At 44.3% G+C, this 12,955-nt stretch overlaps 1 protein-coding gene across 2 annotated transcripts in view; it reads left to right on the top strand.

Moving 5' to 3' along the window:
• NELL1 (neural EGFL like 1) overlaps nt 1-12,955 on the top strand; it is a 1,050,155-nt gene that overhangs the window by 151,736 nt on the left and 885,464 nt on the right. For both annotated transcript variants that reach the window (XM_002708986.6, XM_002708985.6), the window contains exon 4: nt 556-726. In XM_002708986.6, the coding sequence (XP_002709032.4) occupies nt 556-726 (171 nt within the window). The remainder of the gene's footprint in view (nt 1-555; nt 727-12,955) is intronic.

Below are 12,955 nucleotides of genomic sequence, written 5' to 3'. Positions count from 1 at the left end.
ATATGTATGTAGCTTCAATCTTTCCTCCACTTACTCATCATCTAGGAAGTGTTGTTTAGTTACAACTTTTTGTCTAGGACAAGGACAAAAAATTTATTAATTTCTTTGCTCTTCTAGTTTATTCAAATCCCTGACGTCCAACATGACTTTCACTTCTCTTTAAATCTTGCAAAAATAAAAACAGTGGCTCTAAAAATAAACATCAGCAAATCCATTCCACATGAATGGCCAATTGTAGACAATAGAAGAGTTCTGAACTGCACTTTAAAATATTTGGGGGACACTGCACCAAGCTTCACTTATCAACCTATGCCTTGTTACTTCATAGTGAATCAATTGATCTCTATTTCATGGATTCGAGGTATCACCACGAGGGCTCTCAGACAATAGGTTTTTTGGATTCCATATAGGACAATTGATTTCAGATCATGGCTCTTTGAGTCATTTTTGGTTAATTTTATGTTCTGATAAAGCTGGTGGTAAGGGGGCAGAGATTGGTGATGGCTGTGATATCTATAAATAAAATAAAACAAATTGTTATTCCTTTACCTACAGCTATTTTGAACTGGAGAGCAGTGGCCTGCGGGATGAAATTCGGTATCACTATATACATAATGGGAAGCCCAGGACAGAAGCACTTCCATACAGAATGGCAGATGGACAGTGGCACAAGATTGCACTGTCAGTGAGTGCCTCTCATCTCCTGCTCCACGTCGACTGCAACAAGTATGTCCTTGTCTTCAATCTTTAGTGATTATTCTGCCCTTGAAATCGAGCACTGGGAAGGGGGAAAAAATCAAACCCCTGTAACCCTTGCCAGGAAACAAAAACCAAGGGACCCTAACTGTGATTTAACCTAGCAAATGGGCCATTAGGCATGCTGAAATGACCAACTATAATGCGATAAGAAAACAGTTCATTAAGATGAAACTGTATCCTGTGATTAGGAACAAATGGGCAAAAGGTTGATTACAGATTGGGGAATATTAAGTGTACCTCAGTGTGCTCCAGGCACTGGCTGAAAGTCCATGGCACTGTGATCACAGTTAACTGTGATATATTGTTGTTGGGCTCGTTCCACTTGGAAGCAAATAAGCCAGTCTACCTTAGAATGAATCTGAGAAGCCTGTGCCGCTGAAGCAGCTAATTCTATTTCACTTCATCAAGCACAGCTTTGCTTAAATATCTTTTCCAAATGGAGACTTCTCTAAAGAGGCTGTTCTTAGAATCTTTTGGAATTGGGGTCATCCATTCTCTGCAGAGGAATGAGCCTTCAGTTTGTCAGAGGATGTCAAGACTATTTCAGAGGTCTGGGGTGGTTCACAGGAGGTTGTTCCCCATGTCTGTCACTGGAGGCCAGTTTCCTGGTAGCTGAATGAGGGAGGGGACCATTGGTCTCCATTGCATCATTTGTGGCTGGACAGCTGGGTAATGGTGATCAAAGGTAATGTTCTGATCTTTCCAGAAGCCACTGAATCCTTATGGATAGTGAGTTGAGTCCAATTACAGAGAAATTTTTTGCATTCTAAGCAGTGCCTATGCATTACTCATTCCCATTAATGATGTTGTCAAAGTTAAAATGATTGTTCTGCTACAGGATTTGCTGCCTTGGGCCAAGGATAAAGAACAAACATATTAGGAACCTCCTCCCTTTCAGAATCCATCAAGAGAGGGATACTCCAAGGTCAGTCAGCTACAGCCCAAATTTCTGATGAAGAGACACTTGGATGCTTTTGTTACCTTGGCTCAGGAGTGTCTTTTAGAAGATGTTCTGGAAGGACAGGAAGCTAGTGCCAGGCAAGGGAAGGTCTTCCACATTGAAAACTCTTTGTCTATTTTTGATGTGATCTATTTAAGATGCTTTCTGGACTTCTGAAGAATCGTGGCTTGAACCAGCTATAGCTTATGTGGGCAGAGTTGGTGCAGAAACCAATGCCTTCCTTATACCTTTCACACCTGGGCTGGGCCGCCTGGATAAAGCAAGCTCTTAGCCACCCTCTCCATTTCCAATTTCAAGAGCTCTTTGACTTTTTTGGTTCTCTGGAACTAACGTGACCTGTCAGGTATCACTCATGTTTTCCTTGACCTGTCACCCATGTGCTGCCCAAATGGGATTTCAAAAAAGGACACTGCTTCTCCTCCTAAGCCACAGGCCAAAAAGAGGCCCCTAGACCTCTTTAGTAATTCTCAACTGAAAAGTCCTGGTGACACTACTATTTTCTTGCTATGAAGTTTTTTTTTCCAGAGATCTATCTCTGCTAGAGTTTTATGCCTTCTCAAATCTCTGGTTCCTGTGGAGCATTCTCTTCTGCCATCCTCAGTCACTTGTTAGCTGTGTGAATTTTGGCAGGTTCATTTCTCTGCATTTCAATTTCTTTATGTGTATAAGAGGAATAATAATGCTAATATGGTCATGCACTGCATAATAATATGTTGGTTGCTAATGGAATCTGTATTTGATGGTGGTCACACAAGATTATATCACTTAGTGATATGAGTAGCCATCCAGGTTGTGTAAGTATACTTTCTAATGTTTGCACAGTACTAAGATCACCTAACAGTGCATTTCTCAGTGTGTATCTCCATTGTTAAACAGCATGCAACAGCACATATTTAATTGGGAATGTTAAATGAGACACTCTGTGTAAAGTGCTTAGGGTGGTACGTGGCCTCTGGTGCTCAGCACATGTTTGTGGTCGTCTTGTTATTTATTCAGCACATCATGATGATTCATCGGCCCTGTCTCCAAACTCTCATCCTTCATAGCTACCGTGGATCTCTCCCAGGAGAGGGGGAGGAGAATGGGAGCTCTGTAGCCCACAGTATTCTTTAGAATCAGCCACATTTATATAAAGAATGGATGGAGGGGATTCTAAATACTCCTTCTTATTTCTTGATATTTTTCATACTTTGGCTTATGGTATAACATGTCCTTTACATAAGATTTAGATGAGGGAGCACATATGCAGTTGTTGACCAATCTGCAAAACACAAATACATTTTTTAGGTAGGCCATGAAGGAAACGCTCCTAAAAGACAAGATCATAGGAAAAATAAATTTTGATTTTCATGCAGAAAGTTTATAGATACAGTGTCAAAATGTAACTGCACATCAGAATGATTTATATAGAGGGTAGTTAACCAGCCTCCTCCTCCCCCATTGCCCTAAACCACTGGTTTAGGTAGAGGGGAAGGAAGCTGGGGTAGAGACCTGGCTGCAAAAAGTCAGATAGTGAAAGTTTGGGAAATCAAGTACCTGAAGCAGAGACTGGGTAAGGAGGAGGAAAGAATTAAGGAGAGGGTGTGTCTAGGGCATAAAACAGACTAATCTTCACAAGTTTCTTTATAGTCTGCACTAGTGTACTTTATGGTACAGAAGCTCGGCTCCATGCCAAGATGCTGGTCAAACACTTGCAAACTAGGCCACCCTCCCAGAGAGTGGATTTCACTTGACTGTCTCAGCAGTAGGATTTGAACCCAAGTCTGACTCATGAGTACCTGATTCTAACTACTAAGTTATTCATTTCAACAACAGGGCTCGTTGGTATTGGATTTGGAACGCCAAGATCAGGAGCCTGATTTAGTGTGAGCAGTTTACTCCTTTAGGATACTTTTCTCTTACTTGTCTGATGTTGCTGACCTTTGGAGTTGTTTGGACAGATGTAGTATGTGTACTCTATTGCATGGGTGTGGGAGAAGGGAATTGTATTTGCCGAGCACATACCATAGGCTGTGTAATGAGCAAGGCATAAAATTACTTACAATAGCCGTGGGGACAGTTTTATTGGGCCCATTTTACAGATTTGGAAATAGAAAGGCTCAGATAAGGTAAGTGACTCCTAAATTTCAATCATATGTGGCTGGTGCCATGGCTCACTAGGCTAATCCTCCACCTGCGGCTCTGGCACCCCAGGTTCTAGTCCCAGTTGGGGCGCCGGATTCTGTCCCTGTTGCTCCTCTTCCAGTCCAGCTCTCTGCTGTGGCCCGGGAAGGCAGTGGAGGATGGCCCAAGTGCTTGGGCCCTGCACCCACATGGGAGACCAGGAGGAAGCATCTGGCTCCTGGCTTCGGATTGGCGCAGCGCGCTGGCTGTAGCAGCCATTTGAGGGGTGAACCAATGGAAGGAAGACCTTTCTCTGTGTGTGTGTGTCTCTCTCTCTCTCTCTCTCTCACTGTCTAACTCTGCCTGTCAAAAAAAATTCAGTCATATAAAATATTAAACATAGAACCAAAATTTTCAACTGGTATCTATTTCCCAAACCTTAATCTTTCTACCTTTCCACACCAACTCCGTAGTATGCTACTGATATATCCTGCCAAGGACGGAGTGCTAGCTACATCAGAGGGTCTTCCCCGGAGAGAGATGCCGCAGAAGGTGTCAGGGACCATAAAAATTCCTAAAATCAGACACAAAGAATTTCCAGGCAGTTCCACTACTCTGGGAAAGTTTATTGTAGCAACATTCTTCCACTTTTTAAAAACAGGTTAGAATTGAGAAACAGTTTTTTCAGACCTAATTGCACAAATTATCACGAGAAAAGCAACTGCTATTTTAGTCAGTAGCTCAACACTTTCTGCTTGCTTCTGAGACTCACGCTTTTTCCCTTGTTGCTGCTGTTTAGCTAGGCCGAGTTAGAAGTTCCTAATATGTGGGAAGCAACGTACTTCAAGCTAGAAACATAAAAGGAGCCATTCGGTTGGGTGGCCAGGATGATTATCTATTGCCTTGAGTTTTTCTTGAGCTGACTTTTATATTAATAGTTTCCAACAAAGCCTTGAATGAGACCTGAACTAATCTCCCTCAGATTCTCTTTCTGTTCTTAGCTCACTTTGAAACCTCTCCCCACTTACTCAAAGGACTGAATCTGCCAAAATCTGCAGGCAGTACCTTGGTAATCCTTCCCATTCATCACATTCCTTCTTTTTATTTAGTGGATTTATTGTTATTTATTTTTTACACATAAAAATTATGCATATTTAGGGGTCCTGTTTGATGTTTCAATACATGTATATATTGTGCAATGTTCAAATCAGGGAAAACATATCTATCACCATCATGTTTATTTATTGGCATCAGGAAGATCATGGCTTATTCATGATGTCATTTTAAACTCATTTGAAACCATCAAGGCCCTGTAGTGATTAGCCTGGTTCTTGGATATCAGTGAAAGCCAGGACTAAAACTCCAGGCCTGTGAGCAGGCTGATTTGACAACTCAAAATAGCAGCTGAACTGGAGAGAACTGAAAATGTTCACTTCCAGTGTCGTGATCTTGAAGTGACAGTGCAGCTGAGCTCTTCAGCAGCTAAGGATGGACTTACCAGTGAGTTTCATCCAAATGCTGTGTACACCTAGCCTTTGACCAGCACTTTTTGCACCCTAATCCAACCTCCTTATGCCACATTGCTGGATAAGTCTCTGAAGCACAATCTATCTTATTTAAATAGAGCTCTCACCTCTTATTTCATTTGTTCAGACTTATAGAGTGTGAATGGTTCATGTGCACACACGTGCACACACACAAATCTGTGGCCTGATTGTCATCTTGAGTTAACTCAGTGATTATAGTATAAACAATAAACATGTTTAGATTTTACTTTTAATCCATACTACTTACTAGCCACAGAACAATCCAATATTTGCATACAACTGGTCTTGAGCATGTAAAATCAGAAACTATACTTGCTATAAATCACAGAATAAGGCAATAATTCAAAGTTCTCTCTAATATTTCAGAGTAATTTCAGGAAATGAGTATCTGTTTTTATGTGAACATGTTTCATAATGAAATATGTGGAAATGGCATCTTCCTTCCAGGGAGCTCCTAAAATATTTACATGAATCTATTGATCCTTATATTCATTCCTTAAGGTAGTTAAGCCACATGTAAAATGTACTATGTTGGTTTTATACAACCGTTGTTACAGCATGGAGAGGGAAATTAGGAGTTGATTATCAAAGACCATAGCCCCTCAGAGAGCCAGGGCAAGATTCTCAATCTCCTGTCTCTCTGACTGATTTAGTTACTTCGGAAACAGACATGCTTGCATATAAATCATCATCAAAATTCATGAGAAAAATAGAGGAGGGGCATGTGTCTTATCTAGTAAACTGCTGGTGGGGACACCTGCAACTTATATGGAAATGCTTGAGTCCCAACTCTGCTCCAAATCTTGCTTCCTGCTAAAGTGCACCCTGGGAGGCAACAGATACTGTTTCAAGTAAATGGTTTCGTACATCTATGTTGGAAACCTGGATTGAGTTCCCTGCTTCTAGCTTTGATTTGGTTCAGCCCCTGGCTATTTCAGGCATTTGAGGAATGAACAAGTAGATAAGAGCTCTCTGTCTGTCTCTCTTCCTCTCTCTCTCTCTCTCCCTCCCCCTCCTCCCCCTCCTTCTCTCTTTCCCTTCATTCTTCTCTCCTTCCCTCCCTTCTGCCTCCCTCTCTCCCTCCCTCCCTCCTCCTTCTTTCCCTATCCCTCCAATTCCTCTCCCCATTTTTCTCCTGTGTGTGTGTATGTATGTGTACGTATGTTTCTGCCTCTAAAATAAAATTGGAAAGTTATAATGTCTCATGTCCAACTAACACAACAGCTGCAGATCCTCTATCTGGGAAGAAATGAGATACAGTTTGGGATGATAGGACATACCCATGTTTAAATTTAAGCAAAAGTATCAGACAACAGTACAAGAGACATCATAAGGCACTCTATGATCGATTGCTGGATTCCTGGTAGAGACGATGAGGTTTGGGAGATCCCAGGAGGGACAACTCCAGGGAATGTGGAGCAACCTCTCACTTTTTTGCCATTCTGGTTGAAATGTATGACAATTTTTGCAGCTTTACACTTTGCCACTATGTGACTTGCCAGTCACAAGAGAGCTGGGCTTGCAACAAAGTTTATTTTGTAGACATAAAAATCCAATCATGGTCTTCTGAGAGAAGAGTGTGTATGTGTGAGTAGTATCAAGCTGGCAGTGAGAAGAGGCTTTCAGGGGCAGGAGAGAAGGAAGTATGGGTGAGGAGAGAGGAGGGAAGGAGAAGCTGTCTTCCAGGTTTCTTATTTGAGGCATATGATCTCTGTTATTCATCTCATACTGAAATGAATTCTGAAACTTTGACTTTATTTTTGCCATTTATGAAATGCGATTTTCATGCAATGATGCAGGAGTGTTAAAGTGCTAGTTTCTGTATTCATTCATTGATTCCTATGCCAGGAACTGCTTGCATGTGTAAAACATGACTAATAGTAGCTCTTCTACTCTAGGGTTGTTGTAGGAATGTGCCTATGTTAACTAAATCTTTAGAAAATTTCAAGCTATTGTATGAACATACAACATCATTAAGTGCTATCAGTATGTGCCATCAGGTAGAGGAGATTTTAAAATAGCATACTTGAAATGAGTAGAATTTGGTCAAGTTTTCACCTCTATACAAACTGTGGCTTATGTCCTACGGATTCGGAACCTAGCATATTGTGTAGATCCATGGTACAGTGTAAGAGCTAAGGCTGATCAGGTCTCTGAACTTAACTCTATTTGCCAGGTTCTAGGCACAGTTCTCGAAGAGTTTGTTTTAGTTCCCTGGTCAGTGGTGCAGCACAGTGGTGCATATTTTTTATGCTAACAGAATAACTTTAAAAATACATAGGTGAGACAGAGTGAGAAGGGAAATCTTTATGTGATAAGATATTTTGTTGGCCCTGGCAGGTCTTTGAAAATGTGACATGGCCTCTTTTCCTTTTTTGTTCATATTAAGAGGGCTAAGAAATGTATCCAGTGTAAGCAATGAGCCAAATTTATTATAGCTTCTTTTGAGATTAAACTTTTGCCAAGTGAGAGTACCCGTTTTTAGCTAATAATTTCCAGAGCTCCTGAAGCCCACATGGATGGACAAAATATATACTATTTACTTCTCTTTATTAAAAAATCTGAATGTGAAATCGGAAAAGACCCCCTAAAATTTACCCTGAAATGTGGTCCCTTAAAGTTCCCTAGAAATGCTATCCGGGGTGCCACATGCACTACTGGAATTTGGGGTGCCTTACGATTTCACCACGGGCTTATTACTAAATCCCCGATATTAATAAGCCTGAGAGGGTTCTTGCCTAAAATTTAGAGAAGAATTCTAAATATTGGCACAGATAAACAAGGCAGCATGGTACGTTTTAAGCTTTTATTTAGTAAGAAAGGTGCACAAGAGAGTGAGAGCTTTATTTAGGGGAGAGAGGTGAATAGGGGGTTCATACCAAGCACCAGGAACCAGCCACATGGATGAGCATCTAGGCCAGGAAGCCTAGAGCACATGGCCCGAAGGCCATGCGCCCTGGAGGTACAGGGCTACAGCAAGCTCTGTCCTGGCAAGAGGCCAGGGAAGAAGAGCAGGGCCTGGGCACACTGTGCCCTAGGCTTTTAACCCACTCCAAAGGGGAGTGGTTAATTAACCTGATTGGCTGGTGGGCACCCCGGTGTGGCCAGGTAGGGGAATGAGGCCACACAGGGGCGTGGCAAAGGCATCAGGTAGGAGCATGAGGTCACACAGGGGCGTGGTCTTCCAGTTCACAAATCTGATCAATTTTAACCTGTATGCCTGCCTACTTCAAATGTCTTACAGGAAAATATTCTGGACTAGAATGAGTGTGGCACAGTGAATGAAGCTACAGCTTGGGATGCCTGCATTCCTTATTAGAGTGCTTAGGGTTGGGTCCTACTTTCACTTTTGCCCCAGCTTCCTGCTACCTATTAGCATAAATATTAGCATTCTACTACTCTAGGTTGTTGCCTGGTAGGCAGTAGATGATGACCCATGTAGTTATGTCCCTGCTACCAACCTGTCAGTCCTGGATGGAGTTGCTGGCTCCTGGATTCAGCCTGGCAAAGTCCTGGCTGTTGGGGGCATATGGAAAGTGAACCAGCAGAAGGAAGATCTCTTTCTCTCTCTCATATCTCTCATTCTGTCAGCCACTCTGCCTTTTAAGTAAGTAAATACATAAATAAATTTTATAAAAAATTCTGGATAGAAAACTGAAAGAAATTGTTAGATTTGTTATTTATTTTTATAAAAAGATAAATGTTTTATAACAAATTCTGGACAGAAAACTGAAATAAATTGTTAAACCTGTATGGCCCTGGGTAAGTCCTTGATTTTAGCTCTTTAAGTATGATCTGAAGTTAGGGCTAGATGGCCTTTAAGTCTCCTTCCAACTCTGGCCTTCTGGGCCTCTCTCTGATTCTGTCTCAACACAATGCTCATTTCAGGACTTGTATTTTTCCTCTAGGACACTGCAGTGCAACTCTGGTTGACCTTGTGACAGAGCACTTCTGCTGTGGATAAGCAGAGTTTTGCAACCATCTGAATTTGTATGTGGGTTAGTGCAGCATGCTGCTGATAAGCCAAGACAAAGCCTACTTAGCTTAGATGTCCCAGCCTCTCTTTTTATCACTTGCAGAGTTCCTTGCTGGAAGAGATGGTGAATATGCCCTTTTGGATGCTAAGGAATGTTGGCCTCTTGTATTCTCCACCATGTGCCCTTTCTTCCTTTCAGAGTGTTATAGCCCAGGCACACAGCCTGTGGGGGTGAAGGCTGCCTGGCCTTAGAGGCCTTGGTAGCTCAGTGACCTACAAGATAGAGCAGTGTACCGTAGCAAGCAAATGATGGATAGCTGTGCTACTGGGAAATATATCACGTCCTCTGAATACTGAAGGACAAAGAGCCTTTGATGCTAAATCACAGAGATTTAAATAATAAGAGTGGGATGAATGTAAAGAACTAGGTGGCAATGTAATACATTCTTTGGAAAAAGAGAGAGTAGCTGCTTAATTGTTAAGGCAGCCCAGACAGGATAGTGTTGGATGTCTCATGCTGAGCTCCTCACACTTTACCTATGCTGTGTTCCCTGTGGCTTATTCATTTTAGCCTCATTAGCTGGATTTGAACTTTAACCTTGCCCTATGTTCTGTTGACATCAGTAGCCAACTTGTTTCTAAATTTGTCTTTTCAAGAACTTTCATCTTTTCTTCTTGCTCCATCATGTGTTTAAATATGCCTTTGGTTAACTGTGGCCACAATATCAGGAAGAGATAAGAGGCAAAAGGATTGATGTAAAAGGCAAAAGGCATTAATGCAAAAGGTTGATGAAATTATCCTGTATTTTCCCTAATCAATCTACATTCCTGGACTTTTAAAGTTGCTAGTGAAAAGGACTAAAAGGAAATGCAATGGGATTTTTCCTTTATCTGGTAGTTTATTGGCTATCTGAGAAGATCAGTAGGTTAACAAGAAGGGGTTTTATTGCCCATGTGAGTCCTAGAATGTGTTACATAGAGAGAAGGATAAGATTTCATTTTACACCCATTTTGTGTTGTTATTGCATTGTATCAACATGGGTCTTAGAGGATGAATGGAGAAAACAGTTGTAAGACAAATATTTTCTTATAGGAAGAAATATTGATGCTTGCATCTTTATTGTTATGATTTCACTCCAATTTTTTTTATTTTATGTGTGTTTTTTAATGCCTATCCATTTTATTGTTGCTGTGTCAGTAATTAATCTCAGTTATTTGATAAGGCAGCCAGTTTGATAATCACAAATCCTGAAGGTGAAGGTTTGGAGAAGTCGGAGTCTGTGGAGGAGGCACGCAGGGCCACCCATTCCCGCCATAAACAGCCCTGACCCCAGGCGCTAACCAGCACCAGAGGAAATCTTTCAAAATAAAACAGTGAGACCGCTACGAGTTGTCACAACCCGTTACCACTGACTTTACTGTTGAGGATGGGAATACCACCACCCTCCTGCTCCCAAGACTGCTTGGGATGCCCAAGTCCCCAGAGAGGAACACAGGGTAAACCCTGAGACCCCAGTGACACCCCCCACCCAGGGCCCAACCAGGCTCGGTTCTTCTGACGCCTAAACTATCACTAGCAGGACGTCAGCCTGTGTCCATGGCTGACCTTGCAGCATTTGGGTTTGCATCTCAGCAGAGGTGGGGTGGGCACTGCTCCAACAGTGATGGTTTCTAACAGCCAGGGCAGGGAAGCGTCTCAGGGCTGAGCTAGTGCAGTCGTGTTGGTGGGTGAGTCCACAGCCTCAAGATTGCACCTCCTGGAATTTTCCAGTGTGGAAAGGTGAGGGCCCTTGGGGTGACAGTGCCAGGGAAGTGGAGCTGTGCCCTCGGGCTGCACTCTCAGGTAGGGTGAGGTGTGGGGGGGTGCTCAGCTCAGCAGGGGGCATTATCCATTTCCATTGCTCGATCCTGTATATGCAGAGTCCCGGGGCTGGGGCTATCTGTTGTGTAGCAGCATCTGGACTCCCAGATGCTCTTCCTTCTCATATCTTCTCTTGCAGTCTGTTTCATGCCCAGGACAGGCACAGATGGCCCTGCAGATGTCAGTGGCACCCCAGGTCTCAGTTTCCAACTTCACTGGGAGGCGTTCCCACCTATGGAACAGAACTGCTGCGCTATGCAGGAGACCCCATGTGCACGAGACCCTGCCTCCCACCATAGATGGACAGGTCTGCTGTGCTGAGCACCGGACCGTCAGCCAGAATGCTTCCCACCACAGATGGCCAGGACTGCTGTCCACTGAACCCCATGTCAGCTAGACTCTGCCTCCCACCACAGCCAGACAGGAAGCCCCGGCCTCCGCACAGGTGGGTGGGAGAGAATGGGCCCTCCACTTGACTCAAAGGGAGGAGGGGAAGTGTCTAGGTGGGCTTCAGGTCATCGCTAGGGAGAAGTTCCCTGCCAGAGATGATTCTTCAGGACGAGTTGATGAATTGAAGTTGCATGAAGGAGAGGTTCCAGGAAGAACTGATGGCTGGGCAGGATGTGGAGTCACCTTCTCCGAGGTCTGTAGACAGAAGCCATTTCTCCTGTGTGAGGTCGTGTTAAGTCAGCACTGGGCAAAGGGAGCAAAGTACAGCCAGGGGATTGTCAAAGCAGTTTCTCCACCACCTGACCTGGAGATGGTTTGACTCCAAATGCACTTTTGGGAAGCTGAAAAGCTGGCTGGGTGTTGCCAAGTCTCCAGTGGCTCCATCGGCCCCTGTAGTGGGGGCTGTGCAGAGAGCAGAGCAAACTGCATTTAGTTTCTCACAAACATGTTACTGGCCCTACGAGTGAAGAGAGCTGCTCAGGTCACTGCTGAGGGTCTCAGAGGTACCAGGAACCCTTGAGCCCACTCTGGAGACTTTGCATGTGGTCACACCACAGCCGAGCACAGGGACCAGGGGAAACCTCAGGCCGCATGGATGGCAGCAGCCACTTCTGGACAGAAAGCAACCTGGCAAGGCGGAAGTGGTGGGCTGGCACAGGAGGCCTTCGAGGGCAAGTCTGGAGGCTGCGCCTGTGCCCGGGTTGCAGATAGGGTGGCCGTGGACTGGCTCCATACCTGGGTCCCGGAGTCGGGGACGCCCTTTCCTCAGCAAGAGGCAGGCCTGCCATTTTCACAGGTGGTGAGCTCCACACTAAGTCCTACAATTAGAGGCAGCAGGAGTGGAAAGGAGTCAACAGAATTAATCGGCAAGGGGAGGACAAAACACTGTTGAGGGAAGCTGGGGTCTTCAGCCCTGGCGCCAGCCACCAGATGCTTATCCTCACCACACGCGGTGGGAACGTCGCACCCTGCGTGGGGGGATCCATGGCCCCGTGGGTACCCCTGGCGAGCCCTCCCCCAGAAGCTGCTCTGTCCCAGCAGGAAGCAGGAGTAATATCATCATCGACCTTAGGCCAAGCCAGAGTCGTGCGCGCCATGACGTCACTTCCCGCGGCTGAGACCTGGGGCGGAAGTGCCTGTTTCGCTTCCAGTCAGGCCCTTCCTCGGAAGTCCAGTAGCGCAGGTGGGGCGTTGGTGCCAGGTGTGTTTCGCGTCACATTGAATAAACCCGCATGTGCCGCCATACGACATACACACATTGCGAAAGAGGCGTCAGTGAGATGTGGCTTCTGCCTTCG

The sequence above is a fragment of the Oryctolagus cuniculus genome, chromosome 1, assembly GCF_051225735.1.
Source record: "Oryctolagus cuniculus isolate XC-2025 breed Fujian yellow rabbit chromosome 1, ASM5122573v1, whole genome shotgun sequence".
NCBI lineage: Eukaryota > Metazoa > Chordata > Mammalia > Lagomorpha > Leporidae > Oryctolagus > Oryctolagus cuniculus.
The sequence above is the reverse complement of the archived record's forward strand: the minus strand, read 5'-3'. Positions and strand labels throughout refer to the sequence as shown.